The sequence below is a fragment of the Chlamydomonas reinhardtii genome, chromosome 12, assembly GCF_000002595.2.
Source record: "Chlamydomonas reinhardtii strain CC-503 cw92 mt+ chromosome 12, whole genome shotgun sequence".
Classification (NCBI taxonomy): Eukaryota; Viridiplantae; Chlorophyta; class Chlorophyceae; order Chlamydomonadales; family Chlamydomonadaceae; genus Chlamydomonas; species Chlamydomonas reinhardtii.
Genome location: NC_057015.1, coordinates 3,701,952 through 3,726,743, shown reverse-complemented (window position 1 = coordinate 3,726,743; position 24,792 = coordinate 3,701,952). Strand labels below are relative to the sequence as shown.

The following is a 24,792-nucleotide window of genomic DNA, read 5'->3' as shown; positions in this document are numbered from 1 at the left end:
CAAAGTGCACCTGGATTTCGAGAACCCTCTTCAGAAGTCTCCTTCTTCATCAAAATTTCACACGCCGTTAACACTGTCATCCGTAGCGAAGCCTCACGCCTGCTTGAGACGTGAGTTGCACAGTGCAACACCCATCGCCGGGCTACTGCATGGCTTTAGCACGGTTCTTTCTGGGCTCTGAAATCGCACACACTATCGGCTTCAGCATCATGAAGAACCATGTCGCTTGTAATAGAACCGCCGGGTCACTCCATGGCAGAGCTCATTATTTGTGAGTCTTGCTTGCTGGCCTAAAGTATAGCGTACTTTCATGTACATCGCGCTACTCGGCTCCAACAACAGGAGGCGCGTTGAGCAAGCGTTTTAGCCTGGGAGGATTCGCGTCCTCCTCGTGCGCAAGTAATTGCAGCAGTTAAGCCTCAGAATACGAAACGTGTACTGTAAACTCCACCAGTGACCAGTCCTTATGTACTAGTTTGCACCGAATCAAAAACGACAGCGCGGTGGCAGTCGCAGTAATGCCCTCAGTATGTCCATCATTTGGCAGCAGGAAAGGCGTCATGACTAGCGCGGTGGACCAGCAGCGCGTTGCCGGGCTTCGGAACAGACGCATCCTTCTGGGCTCCGCCAGCTTTGCTCGGAAGCAAATTATGACGGTATGCCTCTGGGCATACACATGACTTGAGGGGGCTGCGTAGGCGTCGCGCCCGTCATAGGCGGGGGTCAGGAGGGCATGCACACAGTGCGTGTGCTCGGTCGTGTCCACGCAGGAGCTGGGCAAGGAGCACGGCTTCACTTACGAAGTTCGGACTGCAGACATTGACGAGAAGGCCATTCGTGATCCCAGCCCAGAGATGTGCGTGATGCGGGGCTGCAGGCCGTCTCAGCTGCGGGAGGGGGCGGGTTTCTGTATGAAGCTGAGGGTACGGGCGGTCAGGGGACTGCAAAGCAAGGAGTACTCTGCGCTTATATAGCCATACAAGTGTAAGCACTGCGCCATGCTGCACCAGCCGGGCTGGCCACAATCGCAGGCAATTGTTTGCCCGCCTGCGTGCTCTGCACGTACGCCCGCACACACACACGCACACCCATGGGGCCGTGCCCATGCAACACACAGGTTGGTGCGGCTACTGGCCCGCGCCAAGCGCGAGGCCATTATCGCCAAAATGAAGGCGGCGGGGGAGCCGCTGCAGGGCCTGCTCATCACCTGCGACCAGGTGCGCGGCTGGCAAAGCGCCGCCGGTAGCCGTCACGCGGCGTGTGTGCGCTCGTCTGGTGCTGAGCTGGTTGCGGCCTAGGGCAAGAGCACGTGCCTGCCTACCGTCCCGGGGGCTATGGTATGTGGCCTGCCGTTCGTGCCCTTGTGCGACAGCACTTGGTGGACAGGTCCATGAGAGTTGTAGAGCCGTGGGCCATACTTCGCACCCGCCGGCGCCTGGCCCCGTGGCCACAACAGGTGGTGGTGCATGAGGACCGTATCCTTGAGAAGCCCAGCTCAGTGGACGAGGCGCACGAGTACATTGACGGATACGGCCGCAGGTGCGAGAGCGCGTGTGTGCGCGCGTGTGCACGGTGCGCCGACACGCGTGCGTGCGTGTGGATGCGAACGTGGAACGGTGCGTGCGTGCGTATGGCATATGTGGCGACTGGGTAGGCCGCATGAGCCCGGGGTGGAGGGGTGGAGGGAAGGGAGGGAGCAGCGGGTGGGCATGGGAGTCCAGTGAGTTCAAACACATGCTTATATTGGCTCGCGCATTCACACCCGAAGTGCTCACACCACCTCCTCCATGCGACACATGACAGCACATGCACGCACATTCTCTCCTTTACCTTGTATACATTCTCCCTCTGTCGTGCCCGTCCCGGGCCCTGCCCCCGCCCCTGCCCCCGTCCACCCCCCCACCCCCACGCCGTCGGTCATCGGTACGCGCAACACCACACCTGCTGTCTACTTCGCTACACTTCTCTGTACCAATCCTTGCACCCCCCCACACACACAGCCCCGCCAGCACTGTGGGTGCGGTGCTGGCCACTGACCTGGCCAGCGGGCGCGCGGCGGAGGACGTGGAGACCAGCTACATACACTTCCGACCCATACCGGAGGACGTGCGGGCGCGGCTGATCGAGGAGGGCGAGGTGTTCTATTGCGCAGGCGGGCTAATGGTGAGAAAACCGGGAGGCGGGGGGCTGGTGCTGGCGCTGGTGGCTTGCTGACGGAGTGTACAAGGTTCTCAGGAGGCCAAAGTGGTCAGCACTGCTTGGATAGAAGGCTGACTACCATTCCGCTGTGGCCCCCTTCCGCCTGCCCTGCCCCTAGCTGGTCCACCCCATCCCGCCCGCCCTCACACCCCGCCCACTCCTCCAGATCGAGCACCCGCTGGTGGAGCCTCACATTGAGCGCATGGACGGCACCCAGTGCTCCGTCATGGGGCTGCCCAAGCACCTGGTGCTGAGGCTCATGCTGGAGGCGGCGGGGCTGTGAGCGCGGGCTGTGAGCGGGGGCTGTGAGCGGAGAGGGGCAGCAGGAGCGGCTGTTGGGAGCTGGAGGCAACAGAGTGGGAGGAGCAGGAGTCAGACCAAATGAGCGTTAGGTAGGCGTTCGTGACACTGCGGGTCAGGCACTGAGGACGCAGCCGGTGCGGGACGCGGTCTTCTTGCCTGCCAGGGCGCAGGTGGCGTCCTGGCGGGGGTGGGGCGGTTGATGGATGAACACAAGCAATGGGTGTGTGAAGCGGGCGGAGCAGACGCAGCCAGAATGCTTTTCCCTCTGCAAGAGTATACGATAAGCACTGCAATCTGTGTGCGATGTACAGTAGTCTATGGTCACTGGTAAGGCCCATGGCACGTGCGTGATTATTACTAGGAAGTAGGAATGCAACAGCGTTAGGGGGGCGCAAATGCGCCTTACTGTATGCTTAAGAAGCAGGGTAATCAAGGCTACCGTTTTGGCGTCCGCAAGGGCGTCACAAGCAGGCATGACTGCACTCCCCTGAATACCCTGCTGCTTGCTTTGTAGCCAGAGAGTGCACAGCAGGACACATGGTGTGTGTGGGCGCTGACTCGAGGCTTTCCGAGGCTCTGTTGCGAAGGGCTGCGAGCAGAGGCTGAACCTCTGCTGGGCTGCGTCGAGCTGCATGTACCCGCATGTACCGTATGCTCATGTAGCAGTCTGTGAGCAAGAATACTGCTCGGGCGCGCTGCGTGTAACTATGGAGGGTTTCCCTTGTATACCACACCTAGACGGCTAGACGGCTGGGGAAGCTGCAAGAAGCAACACCAGAGGCGTTGTGCAGGGGCTGTACGGGTACTACTATTCGGCTGGAGGCAGCTGGGGGTCACTCTTGGGGTCACTGCGGCGGTCCGACGGACATGACATCAGAATCCCGAATTACCCCCATCCTCGGGCCGCCCCAGGGCCGCCCATGCTACTTAAACCTGTATAATGCCGTGCATCTGCACCAGACTGTCATGCCATACGAGACTCCGAACGCAACCCGCCCCCCGCAAATGCGCAACCAAAGCAGGACCGACAACGAACAATGCGGTCCCAAAACAGTGCAACGTCTGCGACATATCAGTGCTATACCGCCCGTTCCCGAAGTTCCTTCGCACCGCGGGGCGCTCCCTCAGCCTCACCGCTCACACTGCTCCAGCCCAGCCGCGCAGGTTGGTGGAATCATGCGCGTCATGCACTCCATTTTCACCTTCTCCAAACACCTCGGCAGAATGCACCGTGCATGCGCTGCCTACAGGCTACGCCGGCTCTATCGGCTGTTATTGATCCGGTCACACCCCGCCACAATCCCTGCTATAACGATGCTATACACATTACATACACGCACTGCCCACATGGCCTCGCCAGGCCACCGCGCACGGCCACCCCTCCCTCCTTCATGTGTGTGTTTACGCGGACTGGCCGGCGACGCGCTGCTCCAGCGCCGCCATGGTGAGCGACTTGGGCCGCTCGATGGGCAGGCCCAGGGCGCGAGACCACACGCCCTGCACAGCATCATGCGCAGTGGCAGCAGTAGCATTAGGATCAGCGCTAGCAGGGCTTGCAGGGGGGGGGGGTTAGTTTACTCCAAACCCCAAATAAACCAAAAGCCCGGGGGTTCAGCTGCGAGCTGCTCCCACACAGACCACCCGCTGCCCCGCCTGCAGTGCTCAGCCCCGCCCCGCCTACCCGCCAACCGCCGCTGCCTATACCCTGCTCAAGCCCACGCCACCCATCCTCATCCCCCGGCCCCTGGCATGACCTCCGGCCACCCCATCCCCAGCTCACCTCCGCTCACTTCGCCCTGCCCCGCCCCGCCCCGCCCCGCCCCGCCCCGCCCCGCCCCGCCCTGCCCCGCCCCGCCCCGCCCCGCCACCCCTCACCTGCGACAGCACGCCCAGCGCGCGCGACACCCCGAACAGCACCGTGTAGTAGTTCTCCTCCGTGATGCCGTAGTACTGCAGCAGCACGCCGCTGTGCGCGTCCACGTTGGGCCAGGGGTTCTTGATCTGCAGCCGCAAGCAGCGGAGACCAGGGGCAGGGTTCAGGAGGGAGCAGGCGGTGGCGCGGGAAGCGGGTGTGATAAGGCGGCAGGACAGGCAAGGCCGTCCTGCGACATAGCCCGGCGTTTCGCCCGTCCCTACCAACCAAAGGCTCTTAATACGTCCTCCCGTTGGGCCACCCCTGCCCCTCTCCCCAGGCCCTCTCCTCCCGCTGACCACCCCCCTACGCCTGCTGTCTACTTCGCTACACATCTCTGTACCCCCTTTGCACCCCACCCCTGCCCACCTTGCCGGTCTTGCCCAGCACCTCGGGCACCACCTCGTACAGGTCCGCCACCAGCTTGAACAGCGGGTAGTCGGGCATGTACTTGAGCGCGAACTCACGCTGGGGGGCAGAGGAGGGGAGGAGGGGGAGCAGGCGGGGGAGGGGAAGGGGCGGAGCAAGTGACGAGTTGGACAAGGCGGTGGTGATGTATACAAGCGGCGATGCACAGACTTGAGGGAGGAAGAAGGCGGGGCGCATGAGAGGGCACAGGGACGAGCGCCGGAATGCGCCGAAGGTGCAGCACCGCACCGCCACACCCATCAGGACGCCAAAAACATTAAGAGACACAGCTCAATGACCGGCGCAGCCGGGCGCTACGGCCGAACCCTCTTTCCCCCGCGCATCCATCCGCATGCCGCTTCCTAATGTCCCCGGCCCCCCCGCCCCCCCGCTGTACCTGGCATGTGTAGCGCGGGTCCGTCTTGCGCAGCACTGCGTGGCCGTAGCCCGGCACCACCTTGCCGCTGGCCAGCGTGTCCTCCACGTACTTGCGAACAGCGTCCCTGCCGGGAGAGGGGCCCAGCTGCGGAGGGAGTAGACGGGGAGACAATCAATTGCAAGCCCCAACAGAGGAGTGGTGGCAAAGGAAACGGCGGGTGCTCAATCGGGACATTGCTAAAAACCCTCCCCACCCACCCCACCGCGAGCACGCCTCGCCCTCCCGCCCCGCCCCTACCCCCCGCCCCTTGGCCCTGATTGCCTCCCCTCTCGCCCCTCCGCTCAGCCACTCCGTGCTCCATGAACGACGGCTACCCCCCTGCCTGTGCTCCGACAGTTTGGCTTGGTTTGGTTTACTTTGGGCTGGAACCGTACTTCCAACCCCCACCTTGGCCACCATGAATGTAACCCACCTTGGCCACCAGGTCCTTGAGCCAGCGCAGCACTTCCTGGTTGGCCAGGCCGTGCAGCGGACCCGCCAGCCCGTTCATGCCGGCGGCGAAGGACAGGTAGGGGTCGGACAGCGCCGAACCCACCAGGTGCGTGGCGTGCGCCGACACGTTGCCGCCCTGGCGGGGGGAGGGGCGGAGCGGAATGGGAGGCGGCACAGGGGTGCGAGGGTGACAGGCCGGAGAAGGGGAGGAGAGAAGGAGCCGCTCAGGTTACGGGTGACACGCGTGCGCAACGTCAGAACGAAAGCCCGCACGCATCGCATGCCGCCACAGCCCCCGGCAGCCGTGCATCGTGCCACATCCATGTGACCGCACCGCCGGGCCTCGGCCCCGCCTCCTGCACGCCCCTGCTCTTGCCACGTTTCGCCGCCCCCCTCCTGCCCCCTCCTCCTCGCTCTATTGCATTGGGTTTGGTTTAGTATGGGCTGGTATCTACAACCCCCCCCCCCCCGCCCGCCTGCCCACCTCGTGGTCCGAGTGGATGGTCTGGTACATGCGCATCATCTCCAGGCAGCCCGGGTCCTCATAGCCTGCAGCGCCAGACCCGGGTGACGGAACGCGGGAAGATGGCAGTAAAGGCAGTGGTGGAGGCAGTGGTGGAGGCATGGGGAAACGCTCCGGTTACACCTCGGGGCCCTGCCGACACAGGCGTCACCGCCGCCTCCACAAACCCCGCCCCCTCCCGCCTCGCGCCGCCCGCCTCTTCCTTCCCCCACTGTCCCGCTCCCTGCTCTTCTCCTCTCCTGCCCTCCCCTCCCGCTGCCCCACCCACCCATCATGTGCGCCAGGTTGGCAGCCCAGTCCAGGTTGTAGGAGGGCGGGATGTACTCGCCGCGGCGGTAGGTGCGCCGGTAGATGGTGGCGGCCAGCTGGGGCGGGGAGGGGTGGGAGGGGGTGGGAGCACATGGGGGTTGGCCGGGCAGGAGGCATGGAAAGAGAGGGAGAGAGCAACGGCTGGGTTGCGGCGGTCAGAGGACGGGACAAAAGAAGTGCCGGCGTGTTGTCTTCAACCCCCATGAAAGTGCCCCAACACCCACCGCGCCCACAAGGGTCCTATAGCCCTACGCCTGATGGCCAGTAGTACATTTGAGTCCCGGCTGGCCTGGGCCGGTGGAAACGACTACCCACCCACCCACCCATCCACGCATCCAGGCTCATGCCCACCTGCGGCAGCTTGGCGATGAGGTCCATGGAGTCCTCGTACGCGTACTCCCAGTAGCGCGACTTGTGCACGCCGCGGGCGTAGGCGGACTGGAAGCGGCTGCCGGACTGAGGGGGGGGGCAGGAGGGGAGGGGAGGGGCGTGTCAGGGACATGGGGCAGAAGGAGGGGTGTATTGAAGTGGGCAATTGGGCGGCAGCGGGGCAAGGGATCCAGGGAAGGAACATGCAGGTGGATGCATGAGGGCTCTGCATCCGCGTGCTGGCGGTGCAGCTTTGCATTTGGGCCATACGAGGTCCCACCTTGGCCAGTCGTACCCAATACCGTCATCATCCATCCCCAAGACCATTCTTTGTTGCTTGCCGTGTCTAACAAGAGCATTCCATAGCCCCGGCCCCATGGCCCAAGCGCCGCCGCCCTCAGCTCCTCCCAAGTGCCCTCCCCCAGCTTGTCGTGTCCTGCATCCTCGTGTCGACAACCCCACGCCCACCCACCCACCCACCCACCAACGCCCACCCACCCACCCGCTCATCCACCCAATCAATCCCTCCGCGCCCGCCCACCTGCAGCGCCATGATGCCCATGCTGAGCTGCGTCATGGGGTGCGCCTCCGTGGGCAGCGCGTCCAGCACCTTGCGCAGGTGCAGCGGCACGTTGCTGCGGGCCCGCAGCTCCTCAGTCACAGCAGCAGCCTGGCTGCTGGTGGGCACCTGCGAGCGCAGGCACGGCAGAAGGGGTGGGTGGGTGGGCGGGTGCAGGGAGTAAGTGTGGGGAAGGGACTGATAGCAGAGGGCGTGCGGCTTGGGAGGGGGGTTACATTCATGAACTAGTAAGTAGTGATGCCGTAGCCAGGCACAGGGGTACAGCAGGTGCGAGGAAAGGGGGTAACCCACACCCAAGCCTGTCCTTAGCATTGGGAGCCCGCTAGGCTGGCAACCTAGTACGGTATCCTTGCCACCGCTGCTGCTGCTGTCAGCAGCGGCTATGTTGCTGCGCCGGGTCGCACCTGGCCGGTCAGCAGCAGCCACAGCAGGCCCTCGGGGATGGGCTGGCCGCCGGGGACGGCCGCGGGCAGCTTCTCCTGGCAGGCGCAAGTGACAGGGGAGATGGGGGGGGGACCGAAGCGTGAGGTGCAGGCACAAGCGCAAGGCTACAGGTTCATGCAGCTGTCGCTGAGGCGGCCAACAACCCCAGTGTCTTGTGCTTCTGGGTGGGGGCCTAAGACAAGTAGCACCGGTGGTGCAGATGGAGACGGAGCCAAGGGTAGGAGCAGTAACAGCAAACTGCTAGTGCACACAGTGCACTGGATACAGCTCAATGACAGCAGGGGGACGCTTGGCCAGACGCGATAACTTGGACTTCCCCGGCGGCCACTACGCGGGTTCTACGGCCTGGCTGCCCCGCCACTGCCTGCCTCATGCCCCGTGCCTCCTCCTCCGCCTCCGCCTCCCCGGTGCGCACCTGCAGCTCGGGGATGGACAGGCCACGGAAGCGAATGCCCTCCTCCGGGTCCAGCAGCGACGTCTCCCACAGCATGCCCTGTACAGACCGAGAGGAGGGGGGCCCGGGGGAGGGGGGGCCGGCGGGGATAGGCAGGGGAAGTCAGGGAATAGTGCCGCAGCAGGGGCGAGCAGTGAAAGATGGAGAGAAGAAGATACAGGTGTGCCCGGGCAATGAGGGTCGTGAACAAGTCGATTCGTGAGGAGCTCGCCCGCCGGTGCCTTCTTCCTAGGAAGGGTGTTGCACCGCCGCTATGCGGGCTGAAACCTGCCTAGAGGCCCGCCCAGGCAGCCCCTCGCGCCTGGTCCTGAGCCATGAAGCAATGCCTCCAACCAATGTGCGCCCCGCCACCGGGTGTTGGTATGCAGCCTAAGGCGGGCTGCCGCCCGGGTGTTACTCACCGGGATGCCACGCATGCCGCCGATCGCCATATCCACGGTCACCTCGCCCAGCGACTTGGAGCCATGGCCCTTCTTCAGGGCCTTCAGGCGCTCCTGCACGGCCATACATCACGCGTGATGAGCCCCGGGTTTGTGGGTTGCAAGGAAGGCTGGGGCAACCCGCACCTGCTGCGCCGGAATGAGCTCACGAAGCGCCTGCTTCAGGTCGGTGTTCTCGGTCGACGAGAACTGGCGAATCGAGTTACCGACCGCACTGATTGCCTGAATGCCCAGGCCTGTTAGGCCGAGCTTGCTTGCGGCCGTGGCCAGCATCGTCACGCAGCGATTGATTGACGCACAACCTTGCAAATGATGCGAGGGGATACAGGCACGGGCCAAGTATATCTAGAGTAATGCCAATTGATACAATTGAAGCCTGCTGGGTTGAGTTAAGGGTTCCGGGTTCTCATGCAGTTCAACTCCCCGCTGTGGTTTTCGTCTGCGCAGCTGCGGATAATCATGAAAAGATCAAGTTCGTCTTCTTGTTGCAGCTTCCGGGGGCCCATGCATCTCCGTGTCAGCAGCCGAAGTAGGGCTTGGAGGGCCGGGCTTCTGACTCCGCGCGAGTAATGCGTAATGCGAGCTCGCGACGGCGTCTTGCATTCGCATTCACTCGCAAGCACTTCGTTAATGCCTGGCTGGGGGCTTATGCAATGCGTGTCCGCCTGCCCACACTACCCAGGGGTGCCCAATTACGCAGGAGGGGCAGCCAGTTAACGAGCCTCACGACCGCCTGTTCAACGGTCCGCCGACCACCGGGGCACGCTTCGTACTTGAGCCAGCTTCCCTGAGCTCGTAGTAGTATTTACGCACCCCTCGCTACATGATGATAAGCCACCTTTGCAAAACCGCTGCACTGGCAAACAGCGCACTTGCGCAGACTCGCTACAACTCGCTACAAGCGGCACGGCAATGCACACACGCAAGCGTGCTTTGCAGAGCACCCCGATGTCCTGGATTGGCGCGCTGCTGATTGATCTTCCATTTATACCATGCTCATACTTCTTTTTTGCGCACACCAAGTGTATACTGTAATTTCGACAAATAGAGTGCAGTGCCAATACGACCTTCCTGCGCAACGCTCTGCAACGCCGACCTCACACTGCTCACACGATGCACCCGCGTGCACGAGCCACTCACTGTTCATGCGGTACCCGACCAACGAACAGGATCCTTTACACCGCCACAAATTATTATTGTATACCTCCACCCAACACGGCAAGCATTTACAAGACCACAATGCACGCGCCACAGGAACACGGTGCGGTATCACTCCCATCACGCCGCCGCGCCGCTGCTGCCGCTCCCACTTCCCCTGGCACTGCCGGTGCCGCTGCTGCCCACGGCCCCGAGCGCCCTGCCCAGCCACATCCACACGGCGTAGTCCAGCTGCTCCGCCACACTGCGCGGCGAGCCCTCTATGTGGCTGATGGTGATGTGGCGCCCGTCCGCCTCCGTCACATCCCAGCTGGAGTGCAGCGGCAGACCCATGCGCGCCCCCACCACCTCAGCCGGCTCCCGCAGTGGCGTCGCCACCGTGTCGAGCGTTGCCACGGGGCCGTAGCTGTAGGCGGCTGAGGCCCCGGCTGCTGTCGCTGAGGCGCCGGCGCCAGCTGTTGTGGATAACGAGGGCGCAGCCAGGGCGAGCTGCGGCTGTGGCCGGGCCTCCTGCGCCGCCACCCACGCCCGCAGCGCGCGGTTCACCGCCGCCGGTGTCTCGTGGTGCGGGCAGTGCCTGAGTTGGCAGCAGATGCACAGGAAGTTTGGTAGGGTGCACCAGCATAACACGACGACCAGGGCCCTGATTATCCATGTACGCCCCCACGCGCAGTGTCACCGGCGCTCCCACCCAGCCGTCTGCGTCCCAGCCGGTAGCGCACACCGCGGATGCACACACGTGACACGTTCTAGCTTGCAGCCCCGCACCCGCCCCGCACATTCACCCACACGGCCACGTACCCTGCGGGGCTGAGCTCCAGGTACATGGCCTCGGGCAGCCGCCGCTTGAGGCGCTGCCCCCACAGCGGCCGCACCCAGGGGTCCTCCTTACCGTACAGCAGCAGCACGGGGCAGGCCAATCGGTCCAGCAGCTCGTCGAACGACAGCTCACCCTGGGGAGAGGCAGGCAGGCAGGAGAGTAGTGGCGGGCGGGAGGGAAGTCGGTCTCAGTCGGTCTTGGTCAGTCTTAATCGGTTCTTCTCAATCGATGCTGGGGCAGATGGCAGAACGTCCCCACATCATTCACAGAAAAAGCAAAAGAGGAGGTAGCATGCGGGGCTCTCACCTTGGGGCTGAGCACGATGCTTGTGAATGCGTCCAGTGCGCCCGGGTGCTGTGTGGCCTCCACGATGCGGCTGATGAGCGGCGGGTCGGGCGGGCTCTTGTCGGCGTACACCAGCTGCAGCATGGCGCTGATGGTGGCGGGCGAGCGCAGCGTGTCCCACCTGCAAGCACAGGGAGGTGATGGAGGCGGCGGCGGTTGAGATGCATGCGGCAGGTGTGTTTGCGTGGAGGTGTCAGGTAGGACAGCTGAAGCGCAGCGCAAACAGCGCTGTGTAGATCCATGCGGTGTGCTCAGCGGCTGAACGTCTCGTGCTCACCAGTAGCGCTCAATGACGCTCTTGAGGGACTGCGGGGCAAAGGGGCAGCAGCACAGCGTATCCCTGTCAGCACACGAGGCTGCTGCACGTCACTCCACACCACACGTCGCCCATGCAACTCGCCCGCTGGAGCCTGCCTCTCTCTACCGTACTGCACAGCATCATCGCGGCATGGCAGCACTCACGTGGGGCACGGGCACGGAGCCGTCCACCGCGCGGTCCAGTGCCCGCCACAGCCAGCTGCGCGCCTGGGCCGACGCGCGGGGCGGCCGGAAGGCCCTGCGCAGTCGCATCGCCAGATGTTGTGCTGCGATATCCTGACAGTAAAAGGACTAGCTAGCAGATGAGAGACCATCGTTTCCACCGCACCGCACCACAGCCAGACACCGCGTGTGTGTGTATCAGGAACAGCACAACGCAGAAGGGGGGTCGACGCCGCGAGTGCGTGTGGCGCCAGCACCGATTGCATGGCCCAATGGCTTCAAGGAAGTGCCAGGTGTGGATTCTGTTCTCACCGCACCAGCCCGCGCCGCCATGTGCCCCCGCTGCTCACCAGAAGGGCGTTGCGTTTAGCAGCGTCAGCCCCTTGACCAGGTCGGGCCGCCGAGCGGCCAGCATTACGGCCAGGTAGCTGCAGGCGGGGCAGGGAGAAGGCAGGTTCAGGCATGCCTCTAGGGTTAGGCCATGGCAGCGACGGAACGGGGCCGCGGCCTGTCATCCCAAGCTACAGCAACCGCGACCAGAAGGACCCCTTGGCGAGACTGCGAGCACGCTGTGTGTGAGCGTGCACGCGGGCCAGCAAGAGCTGGGCACTGTGCCCCTGCCGCTCACAAGCATTCCTATACAACCTTCACCGCCCTCCGTTGCCTGTAACCCTCTTGGGTTAGTTTGGCTTTACGGTAAGTAATCCCGCCCCCTCGCAGCGCGTACTCACCCTCCGAGGGAGTTGCCGGCCACGTACGCGGGCTCTCGCACCACCTGCTCCAGGAACGCCTCCAGCTGCCGCGTCCAGGTGTCCACGCTGAAGAACAGCTTGCCCGCGGCGTCCGAGGTCGACACAGGCTGGGCCGGCCAGCTACGGCCTGTGGCGTGTGTGCATACGCGTGTGTGTGTGTGGAGTCAGCAGTACGTTGACCAATGGTTAGCACAGGACTTGGTGATTGTTCGAGTTCAAATTATGCCGACACCCACGGGGCGGACAGAGCAGGGCCGGACACAAGTGCAAGCGATTGTCCAGCACCATATAAAGCACCCCTGTGCGCACTCACCCTGCCCCAATAGGTCCACCGCCCACACGCGGTGGTCGTGCTGCAGGTCCTCCCAGTTGCGGTGGAAATGCCAGCTGCCCACTCCAAAGCCGTGGAGCATCAGAATGGGCGGGCCGGACTGTGCGCGGGGGGGGGGGGGGCGGCAAGTGGTAAATCGCAGGGTGTGGGTAGAGTGCGTTCACCATTGCAATCAGGATTGGGAGGACGAAGGGGCGGGGCCGTCCGTGAAAGATGACGGGAAGGCTGCAGGGATGGTAGTGCCTCATGACTTATGCGACTCAGTATGGTGAGTTCGTGAGTGGAGTTCCCACGCAACCGCGCACCTCTCCCTTCTGGCGGTAGCATATTTGAGAGTTGTACTCCCTGCAGCAGGCGCGACGCGGCGGTTGCCCAGGCGTCAGAGCGTGAAGGCCGCGAAGGCAAGGACCTAAACCCTGACACGAAGATTGTGCCCGCGCTGCAGAAGGCTGCTGGCGTTTGCGATGCACTGCCCCCAGGGGCATCCGGCTCCACGCAGTCAGCCGACCCCGAAAGGGGAGTTGCGCGGTGGGCGCTCATCCGCTTACCAGTCGAAGTACAGCTCCTCGCCCCACTCCCCAGTGGACATGGTGATGGGCCGCTGCACGTGCACGTCACAACGCACGGGGGGCTCAGGTCCTCTGCGCCAGGACTGTGGAGCAGTATTCCGCTTTCCCCTTGAGCTGTCAACCGTCCCCAGATATTGGTCCAAGCCGTGACTAGCTGCATCTGCTCCGCTGACGACACCCAGGAATTGTTAAAGCGACCACGCAACTGCTTATGTCCCAGGCAAGCGCTGTTTCAACGCAGCACTCGGCAGAGACTCACCTCCTCCCTCCCGCTCGTGCTCGTTCCTGCAACATCTGTATGCGCCTGTGTCTGGTTGGAGCTAGCTATTTGCAAGCGTTTTAGGAGAGATCGTGCTTGCAGTGGACGAAGAACTGAGCTGGAGCCGTGTTGCGCCAGTCGCTGGTCACAGCCCCTAGCTGATAGCGCTTGCCTCATGGTTGCATTAATATGGCATTGAATGAAAATACTAAATACCTGAGCAGCGACAGAGATTTTCGTGAGTCCCAAATGTTCCATGCCCATTGGTTTTCTTTACCATCGCCCGCTGCGCGAGTAGCTCAATGCCCAGCCTTATAAGGTGAAAACAAGCTTTACTTCTTACCTTTGACGACGCGTTCAAACGACCTGGTGTTGTGCCGCTTTCTAATAAGCTTTCCACTCGTTAGTTCATGTTGCCAACTTATCAAAACAAGATGTGTTAAATACAGCTCTTCGCGGGGCGATATCCGGTCAGCCCCGCGGTCGCGCATGTCTAGCAAAGTGAGCAAATGAGCCGGCCAACGAGCAGGCAGTCAGAAAGCCGGCCCCAGACGGTTGAGGCCCAGCCTGGTGCGGGGTCTTTGCAGACGGTCCCGTCACCAGCGCGGCAGGCATCGAAAAATGGCAGTCGCCCAGCAACGCGCGAGGCTCCAAACACCGCCAGGGGGGACGGGGAGACCCTGGGCGTCGTACCTTCATGCCCTGGGAGGCTAACGGATGCTTACGACGTCCAGAAACCCGTGGGGAAAGGCGGCTATGCGGTGGTCTACAAGGGCATCCGCCGGGACGACGGTCGCGTGGTGGCCGTGAAGAAGGTCGAGGTGAGCTACTCGCTGGGCGGCCTGGGCGTGTTTTCCATGGAAGACCTCCGACGGGAGGAGAGCGGACCAGGGGGCAGTGTTCCAGGCATAGTGCGCAGCTTCACAGGCGCTGGTTGGGCGCTGGTGTGCCGCTGGGGCCAGGCCGGGTTACGGTTACGGAACGGCAGGCGTGGGCCCCAACAGGCGGTCAATATGATGGCCGCTCGTGCAAGCGTGCCACGGACATAGCCGACAGCCGCTCAGCAGTGACAATCCACGTGCAGCAGCTGCACGGCCACCCGCACCGCTGAGCTGCGGCGGGACGCGGGCAAGGCGCAGTACGGTGGCGGCTGCTGGCCGTGGGCTTGCCTGGGGAAGCCCGCCGCCGCAGCTGGTGGCCCCAGGCGCAGCCGCACAGACGCAGCTGCGGTGGATCTGGGGATGCGCGGGTTGCAGGCGCAGCGGGCCACAAGCCAGTCGGCGAGTCGGCAGCAGCTGGCCGCGCAGCCACTGAGGGCTCCAGCCGACGGGTCTGTACACCGCGGGCCACACAGTCCGGCTGGGGTACTGTGCTGATGGATGGCAGGATGGGACGCAGTGGTCGTGGGCCGGGCCTGTAAACCCCGCCTAGCCGCTGGCAGCGCAAGCTTCCACGCGTTGTTTTGGGTTGAAGTCATCCAGGGCAAGGGCTGCAGAACAAATGTCCGCGGCGTCGGCGACGTCCTTCTGTGCCCATTTACCCACTGGGCCGTAGCTGCTTGCAAAGCTGCCAGCAGCCTCACAGCCTCATCGACCTGGGAGAGATGGCCTTGGCAGCTCATGGAAAGCAGTTGGGCGCGTGTGTATGACACCCCGCCGCCCACTCCCTTCCGATTCCCTGGTCATGTGCCATAACCTGTCCACCTTCCCATGCGCCCATCAAGCCCCATCCCATGCCTGCACCCCTCTCTCTTTCTTCAACTGCACACAGATCTTTGAGATGAGCGCCAAGAAGCGCGATCGGTGCCTGCAGGAGGTGACGCTGTTGCAGCAGCTGGACCACCCCAATATCATCCAGATGCTGGACGCCTTCATCGATGAGAACATGCTCATCATCATCTTCGAGTGGGCGCCTGCTGGCGACCTCAAGCGCCTCATCAAGAAGACAGCGGAGCAGGGCAAAACGCTGGATGAGCCAAGCATTTGGACGCTGTTCTACCAGGTGGGGGCAAGGGGCCTGAGGGTTCAGGGCGGCTGGTGCTGAGGTGGGGTTTGGGGCCAAGCCGGGCGCTCCTGCATCCGATGTGTGCTGACACTGCTCTGCCCGCCGTCCCCGCTTGCACATGCAGGTCACGGACGGTCTGCGCTACATGCACCAGCACCGCATCATGCACAGAGACATCAAGCCGGCCAATGTGCTGGTGGGCGCCAACGGGGCGCTCAAGCTGGGGGACCTGGGGCTGGGCCGACAGCTGAGCGAGCAGACGATGGAGGCGTTCTCCAAGGTGCGAGAGGCGGGAGGGCGTAAAGCATTCATGGGGTGGTTGGGCCTCAAGGAGTTGGAAAAGCTCAAAGTTGCATAAACCCACACAAGTCGGATCACTGCGTTAGGAACCTGTCAGCGCAGGCAATGCAAGTGCGCGAAGTTGGTCCGGATCAAACCTGCCGCGCCGAGCCCTCAACACCTCCGCCGAACTTCCTCATCCCTCCGCCCTCCCCCATCACCCGCCACTTGCGCAGGTGGGCACGCCCTACTACGTGTCGCCTGAGGTAGTGCGCGGCGCGGGCTACGACTGGAAGAGCGACGTGTGGTCCATGGGCTGCCTGCTGTACGAGCTGGCCTGCCTGCGCTCGCCCTTTGAGATGGAGGGCGCCAACCTGTACGACGTGTTCCAGAAGATCAGCAAGGGCGAGTATAGCCCGCTGCCGGCCGACCAGTTCAGTGCGCCGCTGCGCTCGCTGGTGGGCCGCATGCTGCAGATAGACCCCGCCAAGCGCCCCGAGCTGGAGGAGGTGCGTGCCTGCCTGAGGGCGGTTGTAGATACCAGCCCAAACTAAACCGAACCCAATGCAAAAGAGCAAGGAGGAGAGCGTGGGCGATAGAGGCAGGGCGGGGCAGCGCAGGGCAAGGCAGGGAAGGGTAGGGCAGGACGGGGTAGGGCTTCTGCGTTGGATGCGTGTAAGGTGGGGGAGGATGAAAGTGTGAATGAGGCAGTGACATTGTTGGTACAGAAACAAGCCCGTCCCCTTCATGTCTCAATCAATCACCTGTCACACATGCGCACACCTTGTGCACACAGGTGTGGACCATCACATCGGGCGCGGTGCAGTCGCAGGCGCGCACCCGCACCGACGTGCACGGCGCCGCCGCCGAGGTGTACGATCACGTGGTGCTGCTGTCCTGCGAGGTGACCAACCGCCTGCGGGGCAAGCCGCCACCGCCATCCACGCCGCCGAACGGCAAGCGGCGAGGCGACGCCGCAGCAGCAGCGGCAGCGGCTGCCGCCGCCGCCGCCGTCTCCAATGGCTCGCTGGCACCGCCGCCCACGGACACCATCCGCTCGCTACATCCGCTCTACTTTAGCGAACCTCTAGTCCCTCAGCTTCGAAGTGACTATGACGCCTTTCAGAAGCAGCAGCTGGGTGCCTTTCTGGCGGTGTTGGCTTGGCTGCTGCGGCTGAACGGCAAGCCTGACGCCGCGGCCGCGGTGGAGGCCAATCTGGAGCTGGTGCCGACGGCGCGCGCGCCCACCGTGCGCCTGGCCGCGGCGTCGCGAGCGAACGGAGCCGGCGGCGGCGGCGGGCCGGCGGCTGGGCAGCTGCACCTGTGCACCAACTTGTTGAAGGGGGCGGAGGCGGCCAAGAAGGGTGCTCAGGTGCTGGGCCTCAGCACCGAGTTCGCGCCGGTGAACGCCATCGCGCTGGGGCACGGCCGCGCCGTGTGTGGGCTGCTGCAGGACGCACTGGCGCTCACGGCGGGCCGCGTGCCGCTGGCGGTGCGGCCGCTGGGGCGGGCGGCGGAGGCGGCGGCGGAGGAGGTGGCGGACGAGGCCGACGGCGTGCTGGAGGGCCCGGCGGAGTCGGTGCTCACGGCGGCGGGGACCGGGGGAGGCGCGGGCGGGTATGGGAGTGACGGTGACGACGAGGCGGAGTACTCGGGCTCGGCGGCGGACCAGCAGCGTGCCAATGAGTCGCTGCGGCCGGGCGCCGCCAGCACCAGCGGCGGCGGCGGCGGAGCCGGCGGGGGGAGAGGCGGCGGCAGGGGGAGAGGCGGCAACCCGGCGGCGGTGTCCATGACGCAGGTGGACCCGATTGCTTGGCGGCAGGAGTTGGAGCGGCTGGCTCCGCAGCTGGGCCGCATCAAGATCAGTGCGGAGGCGGCCGCGGGGGACTGGGCGCAGCGCTGGGCGCAGACCAAGGAGCAGCTGTCCACGCTGGCGGGCGCGGCGCCGGACGTGCGCGCCACGCTGGGCAAGCTGGGCGAGGGCGTGTCGCGCGACCTGGACCGGATTCAGACCTCGGAGCAGCGGCTGAACGACAACACGCGGGAGATGCTTGGTGAGAGCTTGGGTTTCGGTGTGATGAAGGAACAGGCGGACCGCTGTTCCCTGGCGCCCATCGTACGGCGTGCAATACTTGTACTACCTCTCGTGCCTTGCCAGCTGGCGCTATCTTGTGCCCACTTGTGTTGCCCCCCTGTCGGCCCATCCCGCCCGTGTGTGCCCGCCAGCTGAGTACGCGGCTATCCGGCGGCGGTTTGACGCACTGGCTCGCGAGCGGCGTACACACGACGAGCTGTTGGAGATGGGCAGTGCGGCGCTGCACGAAATCAATGAGAAGCTGGAAGAGGTGCAGCAGGGCATACAGGTGCGGGAGGCTGTGGGAAATGGGCGCAGGCGTGACAAGGGCCATGGAGGTGGGGCACAGTCCGTGGGAATCTCTCAGGTGCGTTCCTCCCATCCCGCACCGTGCCTGTCCTTGGCTTCCTCTTGCTCGTGACCTGAAGGCAGAAGCGGCTCGGACCCGACTTATCCCATTCCGTTTTGAGACCTGCACCACCCCCGTTCCCGACATATTTGGCCCCCAGGACAAGACGGACGGGCTGGACGGCTCGCGGCAGGTGAAGCTGATGCACGACGCGATGCGGAGCATGCACAAGGAGATGCGCAAGATGGATGTGCGCATGGGCGTGGTGCGGCACCAGCTGTGGGCCAAGCAGGTGGGACGGACCCTCAAGCTCAGCGCGGCGGCCGGGCGAGGCAGCGACAACGATGACGACGACGACTGAGTGATGTAGGTAGCTAGGACTGTGGGACGTGGGGTCGCGCGGCTGCGCGGAATGTTGACTGCAGAGGTGTTGATGGTTGCTTGCGTAATGTGTGATGTAGGGCGAAGACTTTGCTTGGACCGGACAGCTCGTATACGGATATGACGTTGCGACGTAACAAATGGGTACGGGGTCTGCGGGCTGCAGTGATGCTGCCGGCTGAAGAGGTGGCGAAGTTCGGAAGCTTGGGAGTTCCACAGCGGGACTGCGACACTTGTGGCACTGCATCAGGAGGAGCACGCAGGAGGAGGCATGCACGTGATATTCATCCTACTTGTATTTCCGTCCTGGGTGGCGGCTACGAGGTGCAGCTGAGCGAGAGCAACTGACGGGGTGGGCCGTGTGAGCCCTTTGCACGATGCAATAATGAAACAAGAACGCTGCAGCTTGCCATCGCCACCAACTACCTGCAATAGCAGCTACATGGGAAGCGCGCTTGCAGACCCATTGAGGAACGTCAAAGTGCAGACAAACGGGAATACACGCCTGGACAAGGCAACCAACTTACAAGCGGCACCCGTTGTCAAGCTACACAGAGCTACACACAGCCTGATTTGCGTCTCTCGCACGCCATGCCATTCCATGCGACCGGCATCTGGAATATGCATTCACGAGCAAGCACTTTGGTGACCGAATATAAACACGCCACAACACCTCTACGGCCCTGCCTCACACCTTCAGCACACTTGCATGCAAAACCTGCACCACACACCGTCACGGGCGTCACCAAGACCTCACGCAGGCATCAAGCCTGGAAGCGCCTCCCGCTGTGTACTTGATGTCTCGTGGGGCCCAACCCAAACCTGCAAGTGCAGCGTTCCCCTGGATCACGGTGGCTCATCTTCGACTGCTTCGTAATGTAACCCCCTTCTGCCTACCCCTGCTTCTGCTATCATGTTGAACTCGCATCCCATCCACTCCTACCTAGCAGCACCTTCCTTATCATAGAGAGCAAGCACCACCGCAATCAGTACAGCCCCTGCATCATAAAACTGGACTCGGACATGGCTCCATAAATGAGCTCGGGGATGCTGGCAGGCGCGCCCGGGACCACCTCGCCGTCCACGGGCCCACGCGCCGTTGCGCCGCCCTGAGCCGCCGCCGCGCCAGGGCCGGCGCCAGCGGCCGGTGGTGCCGCGGACTTGGCGTGTATGGCATCCACCCACTGGGGCGAGGTGGTGCCGCGGCGGTCGTTGAGGAGCTTGAGAATGCGCGCAGCGGTCTCCTCGATGCCGCGCAGGGTCACATCAATGACGGGCCACTCAGGGTGCGCGTTATACAGCTTGCGAGCCCACTCCAGCTCCGAGTTGATTTTCTGGGGCGCAGAGGAACAGAATGGGTAGCGTGTGGTCACCGTGTGGAAATGTGGGCAATGCCCAAAAGGTGCAGCCCAAGGGGTGAGCGTGTTGCAGAGGTGCAGGGCACCCGTCGCGCACATGGGTCTGGGGAGGAGCGAAAACGTGTCCACACGTGTTTCTCTCTGTATGCACAGAACCAGCTGCGCTGAATCAGGAGGTAATTGATATGACATGTAAGGATGCTAAGTTTGGCTCCCGTCACATTTTGTGGGGGTGGCTGTCACCAGGGCTGTCACCACATTTCGCGAGGCATGCTTACGCCAGAGTCGCACTCTTAAGCCCGGGAGCATAAAACGTAGCTCCTTAACTTCAAATGGTGCCAAAGTAGCGATTCTGGGTGAGCGTTTGAAGCTTGTTGACCTCAACATCACCGAATAGGCTGCGAACAAATTATTTGGGGTCTCTTTAGTACCATAATAATGCTCATACAACGCCGGCAGCTATTTTGGAGGTCGGCCCGACCACCGTGTCCGACCATGCCAAGCAGGGCGGAACGAGGCCTGGACGCCACACAACATAGCAGTTGCATGCACCAATGTACAAACTTTTCCACTGGTATTGGTGCCAGGAGTACAAGCTTGTACATTGGTGCATGCGCATGTTATAGCCCCTGCCGTTTGACCCTCTCCCAGACCGGCGTCATTCCCGTGTGAGTGCAAGGAGTGAGCGTGTTGGGCTGCTATGTGAGCTGCCGTGCAACAATGCAAGCGCTTTCCGGAGGTTCCGCTTTCGGTACTTTCATACTTTGTAGGTGCACACGCACACGACTGCCGCCCCTGCATACCCACCCCCACCCCCACACGCACGACTGCCCCCTCTGCACCGCCACCACCAGCGCCCCACCCCACCTGGACCTCGGCGTAGTCGATAGACTGCGCGCGCGACACGCCCATGAGGCTGACTCGGTTGCGGCGGATGGACGCAAGCACGTGCGGGTCGATGATGAGCCCCACCACACGGCTCTGGTCGATCTCGAACAGCTCCTTCGGCACCGGGCAGTTGGGGATGAGCGGCAGGTTCGCCACCTGCGCGGAGGAGGTCATGCGTTAGCGGGCACACGGGAAGAAATACGCAGGACTGTGGTGCGGTGCGTGCGTGTGTGTGTACGCTAGGCGCTCAAGGAAGAAGTGTGCGGGAGGGCAGCTGCGGGGTATCGCACACGGTTGCGCACAAGAGTACGCCCAAGTGGATGTGGTGCGATGCACATACGCCCGGACGCACCTTGTACCCGCGCTGACCAAGGTAGATGGACAGCGGCGTCTTGCCGCAGCGCGACACCCCGAGGATCAGCAGGTCTGTGGGAGACGCAACGCAAGTGCAATCCAATCAAAGCTCCGAGGGGTGTGCCAGGCAAAGGGCTTCCCGAGTGTCATTAGATCGGCAGTACGCACCGCACTCTCAGGTGCTGTGCCCCCCCCTCCGCACACAGCCGCCCCCTGCGCCGGCCCCCACGTGCCCGATACCCGCCGGCCCACCCGCGTTGCGCCACTCCTGCGGGTGCGCGCCGTCATCCAGCTTGCGGGTGTACTCCTGAGGTAGGGCAAGGTTGTGCGAGTGCGGTGTGGTCATGCGGCAATAAGCAAGGGCGGACTGCTATTCACGTCACGGCTATGCAGGGCTGGCGATGGAGGCTCAGGCATGCTCATCATCCGCCGTGGCCCCCTGCGCCTTTCCCACGGCACGTCTGGTCCCGGGCGCGTCACCCCTGCCCGGCCCTGTTGCTGCTCTCACCACCGCCTCAATCATCTTGAAGTACTCCTCCGTCAGGTTGGCCTTGGGCTTGCGCAGCGTCTCCGCCAGCGTGGCAGGCACACCGCTGCGGTGGGTGTGGCAGACAGCACGCCAGAATGTCTAGGTGTGGATGAGGTGGGTCGGGGCTAGTGCATTCCAGTTTCTAAACCTTAACTCAGAAGACATCAGCGGTCTTGGGCCGCGTGCACGACGATACTGGCCACCACAGCACACCCCGTACCCTGCGTTCCCTGCTTCCATCCCTCCTTCCCCTGCTGCCTCCCCTCTCCTTCCCCGTTGCTGCCCCTATCTGCCCCTGGGAGGCCTTCGTTGGCCTCCGACGTACAGCCCTCCCTCCTCCCGCTCCTCCCCTCCCTGCCCCCCCCCACCTGCGCACTGCGTTGAGGTGCACCTCCATGTTGTCCAGCAGCTCGCTCCACAGGTCCACGTAGCGCACCCCCTGCAGCTTGCAGGCCGTCTGGACCGCCTTGACGGCCTTGGGGTCCACCAGCGTGTACACCACCAGGGCGTCCTCCTGCGGGGGGAAGGGGGCCAGTATGGGAAGCAGAAGCAAGGTCTCACGTGCGCGGGTTTTCTGTGTGGAGTGCGGCCAGTTGGCCACGTAATGCGGCAAACATTACTCCAGACACAGCGCAAGTTCCCTCATCTCCACGTCCTTCGTCCGGCCCTGACTCGCCGCCGCCCACCTTGTGGGCCTCTCGTATGATGTCCATCATCTGCAAACACGCGCCGCAGCCGCATGCAGAGGGGGCCGGGCGGGACAACGTGCGACGTCACATGCGGTCACGGACCAGTCGCCAGCCGGTCGGCTACACTTCCCCTAACAACTGCGTGGCCGGCGCAGCAGGCACTGCGGCAGCCAGCTCCCAACTCTGACCCCTCGCCCCCGCCCTCGCCCTCTCCACTTCCTCCCCTCCCCTCCCTCCCTTCCTTCCCGCCCCCAAGAGCTCACCCGGTCCGTCTGCTCCACGAAGCGGAAGATCATGATCTGCGCCGGCGCCTGGGTGCGGCAGCGCGCCTCGAACTGGTTCAGCGCGGCGCGGACCGTGCGCGCGGCGCTCTCACCTGGGAGGTAGGCGCACGGGTGGGCGGGGTGGTGGGAGGGGGAGAAAGGGTTGGTGCGCGGCATGGCTGTGTGCTGTGGGCTGCCCAGAGACCCGGCCGCATCTCCTCCGTATCCTCCCAATACGGATCCACAGGCTCACCGCCACCCTGGCTGCGGCCTCCCTCTCTGCACCACCCAGGTCTTCCTAACCCCAGCTGCCCATGGTCTCCTTCGCTCACCCGTACAATCACTGATAATGAAGATGGGCTTGGGCACCACCACCTCCTCCGCCAGGTCACAGTCGCTTTCGGTGCCGCCGCCGGCGAGCAGCACGCCGCCGGCGCCGTCCGCCTCCGCGCCGTCCGGGTTCAGCGCCGCCCGCGCCTGGTCCTGCTTGCTCTTCTGGATCAGGTCCTCGCGACTGAGCAGCGCAACCGGGGCGGCGGCGCCGCTGCCGGCGGCGCCACTGCGGCCTGCGGGCGATCCCGAGCGCGAGGGCGGCCGCATGCTGGTGCTGGCGGCGGCGCTGGTGGTGCCGGGGGCGAAGTAGCTGGAGCTGGAGCTGGGGGCGGTGGCGGCACCCAGGGGGGGCTGCGAGGTGGTGGGGGTGACCTGCGGCATGCGGCATTGAGGTCAGCGCGGCGGGGGCGTGAAGCGCCAGATGCTTGAGCAAACGTGAAAGGCCAGCCGCCTGGCTCTGGCAGCAATGCTGGTGCGGCCGTGCCCATACAGGCACCCAGCAGCGCCAAGGAGGCGACCACCTGCATACGGTATAGCACCCTACGCACCGGTGAGTGTGCAGTGCCCATTGCCCACCACCTGACTCAGGACTCCTGATGGCCACACCAATAACGCACCCTGTTAAACCCTGCCGCCGCCGCCACTGCGCTCATACGCTTGGAGCGCTTGAGCATCAGCTTCTTCTTGGGCGGCCCCGTGGCGGCGCCCGCCATCCCTCCACTGGGGCCCACGCCCGCACTCAATCCCATGCCGCCGCCACCGTCAGCGCCTGCCGCCGATGCCGTAGGCCCTGGTGGCGGCGGGGCTGAGATGTCCGCGGCACTGGCGCTGGGTGACCCCGTGCCGCTTGGCGACGCCGTGCCGCTGCCGCTACCGCCACCTCCGGCCTGTGCCAGCACGGCTGCGTTGGCTCGTTCGGTGGCTAGTTTGAGCCGGATGGCCTGCTGCCGCCGCACCGCCTCCTGCTGCCGCATGCGCAGCAACTGCAGCTCCACCTGTGCGGCGCGGCCATACCGGAGCGATGTGCGTATGTGTATGTGTATGAGTTGGTGCGCATGCCTGTGAGCGGGACGAGTTGATTTGGTGTGCACGTCCGGCGCCAGCAGCTGGCAAGTCCCTCCAAGAACGTCATGCGAGTGCGGCTCCAGTGCTCCCGGCAGCTTCCGCACCCCGCACCTCCTCGCGCTTCCGGCGCATCGTCTCCTCCTCCAGCCGCGTCCGCTCCACAAAGGCAGCCATGTCGTCCACGGACTCCAGTTGGTTGCTAGCGGCATTCGAAGGTGGGGACTGCACGATGGGTGTTGCCGCCTGGCCGTCAACTACCGACGACAGTGTCGAAACGACGCCGCTAGAGGGTGCTGGTGGTGATGTGGGGTGCCCCTCGACCAGCGAGCCACCCGGCGTCGCGGCATTCGCCGCGCGCACACTTCTGGGCCAGGGCCATGCTTTATTGCCATGCAGGCCGAGCAGCACTGGCCGCGCTGTCGACCCTAAGCTAGCTGAGGCGCGTACATGATTCGGTTGCTGTTGTTTCAGGTGCGCCACAGCAAGAGCCATGCTGGTTTCACGGTAACAAACTCGGACTGGTTCAGCGGGGACGTTGTGCTATTTATGATTTCATCTACACTACAATGCTCGTGCATAATACAACATAGCGATGGGCAATACTGTTGACGGGCCGCGACACAATGCGGCGGGACCGCAGAGACGTTGGCCCAGAGATGAGCCGATGTTTGTACCGGTCAATAATTGCAAATTTAGCTAT

The 24,792-nt window shown here is 63.8% G+C and overlaps 5 protein-coding genes across 5 annotated transcripts; 2 read left to right on the top strand and 3 right to left on the bottom strand.

Moving 5' to 3' along the window:
* Nucleotides 1-82: 82 nt before the first annotated feature.
* On the top strand, nt 83-3,219 carry CHLRE_12g514800v5 (uncharacterized protein). The gene is made up of 6 exons (XM_043068284.1): nt 83-656; nt 771-856; nt 1,118-1,217; nt 1,457-1,539; nt 2,001-2,163; nt 2,366-3,219. Exons 1-6 carry the CDS (start codon nt 519-521, stop codon nt 2,480-2,482), a joined length of 687 nt encoding a protein of 228 aa, XP_042918379.1. The 5' UTR covers nt 83-518; the 3' UTR covers nt 2,483-3,219.
* A 137-nt stretch (nt 3,220-3,356) lies between these two features.
* On the bottom strand, nt 3,357-9,412 carry CHLRE_12g514750v5 (uncharacterized protein). Its single transcript, XM_001702931.2, has 13 exons — nt 8,939-9,412; nt 8,774-8,866; nt 8,334-8,411; nt 7,879-7,953; nt 7,436-7,582; nt 6,877-6,981; nt 6,485-6,581; nt 6,178-6,242; nt 5,674-5,829; nt 5,220-5,345; nt 4,784-4,882; nt 4,378-4,503; nt 3,357-3,999 (listed from the first exon to the last, which is right to left on the bottom strand). The coding sequence occupies exons 1-13, from the start codon at nt 9,083-9,085 to the stop codon at nt 3,904-3,906; spliced, it is 1,410 nt and encodes a 469-aa protein (XP_001702983.1). The 5' UTR covers nt 9,086-9,412; the 3' UTR covers nt 3,357-3,903.
* Nucleotides 9,413-9,514: 102 nt separating this feature from the next.
* CHLRE_12g514700v5 (uncharacterized protein) lies at nt 9,515-13,692 on the bottom strand. Its single transcript, XM_043068283.1, has 11 exons — nt 13,527-13,692; nt 13,247-13,299; nt 13,004-13,043; nt 12,681-12,798; nt 12,347-12,494; nt 11,966-12,043; nt 11,598-11,691; nt 11,413-11,441; nt 11,097-11,256; nt 10,772-10,923; nt 9,515-10,547 (listed from the first exon to the last, which is right to left on the bottom strand). Exons 2-11 carry the CDS (start codon nt 13,285-13,287, stop codon nt 10,091-10,093), a joined length of 1,317 nt encoding a protein of 438 aa, XP_042918378.1. The 5' UTR covers nt 13,288-13,299; nt 13,527-13,692; the 3' UTR covers nt 9,515-10,090.
* Nucleotides 13,693-13,802: 110 nt separating this feature from the next.
* CHLRE_12g514650v5 (uncharacterized protein) lies at nt 13,803-19,008 on the top strand. The gene is made up of 7 exons (XM_001702960.2): nt 13,803-14,347; nt 15,297-15,527; nt 15,655-15,810; nt 16,046-16,318; nt 16,606-17,863; nt 18,036-18,172; nt 18,393-19,008. Exons 1-7 carry the CDS (start codon nt 14,036-14,038, stop codon nt 18,591-18,593), a joined length of 2,568 nt encoding a protein of 855 aa, XP_001703012.1. The 5' UTR covers nt 13,803-14,035; the 3' UTR covers nt 18,594-19,008.
* A 2-nt stretch (nt 19,009-19,010) lies between these two features.
* CHLRE_12g514600v5 (uncharacterized protein) lies at nt 19,011-24,649 on the bottom strand. The gene is made up of 11 exons (XM_043068282.1): nt 24,204-24,649; nt 23,645-24,022; nt 23,027-23,399; nt 22,695-22,807; nt 22,429-22,458; nt 22,111-22,256; nt 21,722-21,806; nt 21,466-21,520; nt 21,212-21,285; nt 20,839-21,015; nt 19,011-19,947 (listed from the first exon to the last, which is right to left on the bottom strand). Exons 1-11 carry the CDS (start codon nt 24,582-24,584, stop codon nt 19,600-19,602), a joined length of 2,160 nt encoding a protein of 719 aa, XP_042918377.1. The 5' UTR covers nt 24,585-24,649; the 3' UTR covers nt 19,011-19,599.
* Between the last annotated feature and the right edge of the window lie 143 nt (nt 24,650-24,792).

Excerpts from the sequence above, each read along its gene's own strand:
- CHLRE_12g514800v5 (XM_043068284.1), top strand. The coding sequence starts at position 519 with ATGCCCTCAGTATGTCCATCATTTGGCAGCAGGAAAGGCGTCATGACT. Across the intron at positions 1,218-1,456 it reads TGCTCATCACCTGCGACCAG|GTGGTGGTGCATGAGGACCG; the intron begins GTGCGCGGCTGG and ends TGGCCACAACAG. Across the intron at positions 2,164-2,365 it reads ATTGCGCAGGCGGGCTAATG|ATCGAGCACCCGCTGGTGGA; the intron begins GTGAGAAAACCG and ends CCACTCCTCCAG.
- CHLRE_12g514750v5 (XM_001702931.2), bottom strand. The coding sequence starts at position 9,085 with ATGCTGGCCACGGCCGCAAGCAAGCTCGGCCTAACAGGCCTGGGCATT. Across the intron at positions 6,243-6,484 it reads CAACCTGGCGCACATGATGG|GCTATGAGGACCCGGGCTGC; the intron begins GTGGGTGGGGCA and ends CTGGCGCTGCAG. Across the intron at positions 4,883-5,219 it reads ACCCGCGCTACACATGCCAG|CGTGAGTTCGCGCTCAAGTA; the intron begins GTACAGCGGGGG and ends TCTGCCCCCCAG.
- CHLRE_12g514700v5 (XM_043068283.1), bottom strand. The coding sequence starts at position 13,287 with ATGTCCACTGGGGAGTGGGGCGAGGAGCTGTACTTCGACTG. Across the intron at positions 12,799-13,003 it reads GCTACCGCCAGAAGGGAGAG|TCCGGCCCGCCCATTCTGAT; the intron begins GTGCGCGGTTGC and ends CCCCGCGCACAG. Across the intron at positions 10,924-11,096 it reads GCATCGTGCTCAGCCCCAAG|GGTGAGCTGTCGTTCGACGA; the intron begins GTGAGAGCCCCG and ends GCCTCTCCCCAG.
- CHLRE_12g514650v5 (XM_001702960.2), top strand. The coding sequence starts at position 14,036 with ATGAGCCGGCCAACGAGCAGGCAGTCAGAAAGCCGGCCCCAGACGGTT. Across the intron at positions 14,348-15,296 it reads TGGCCGTGAAGAAGGTCGAG|ATCTTTGAGATGAGCGCCAA; the intron begins GTGAGCTACTCG and ends AACTGCACACAG. Across the intron at positions 15,811-16,045 it reads CGATGGAGGCGTTCTCCAAG|GTGGGCACGCCCTACTACGT; the intron begins GTGCGAGAGGCG and ends CCACTTGCGCAG.
- CHLRE_12g514600v5 (XM_043068282.1), bottom strand. The coding sequence starts at position 24,584 with ATGGCTCTTGCTGTGGCGCACCTGAAACAACAGCAACCGAATCATGTA. Across the intron at positions 22,808-23,026 it reads CATTATCAGTGATTGTACGG|GTGAGAGCGCCGCGCGCACG; the intron begins GTGAGCGAAGGA and ends CCTACCTCCCAG. Across the intron at positions 21,807-22,110 it reads CACCTCAACGCAGTGCGCAG|CGGTGTGCCTGCCACGCTGG; the intron begins GTGGGGGGGGGC and ends CACCCACCGCAG.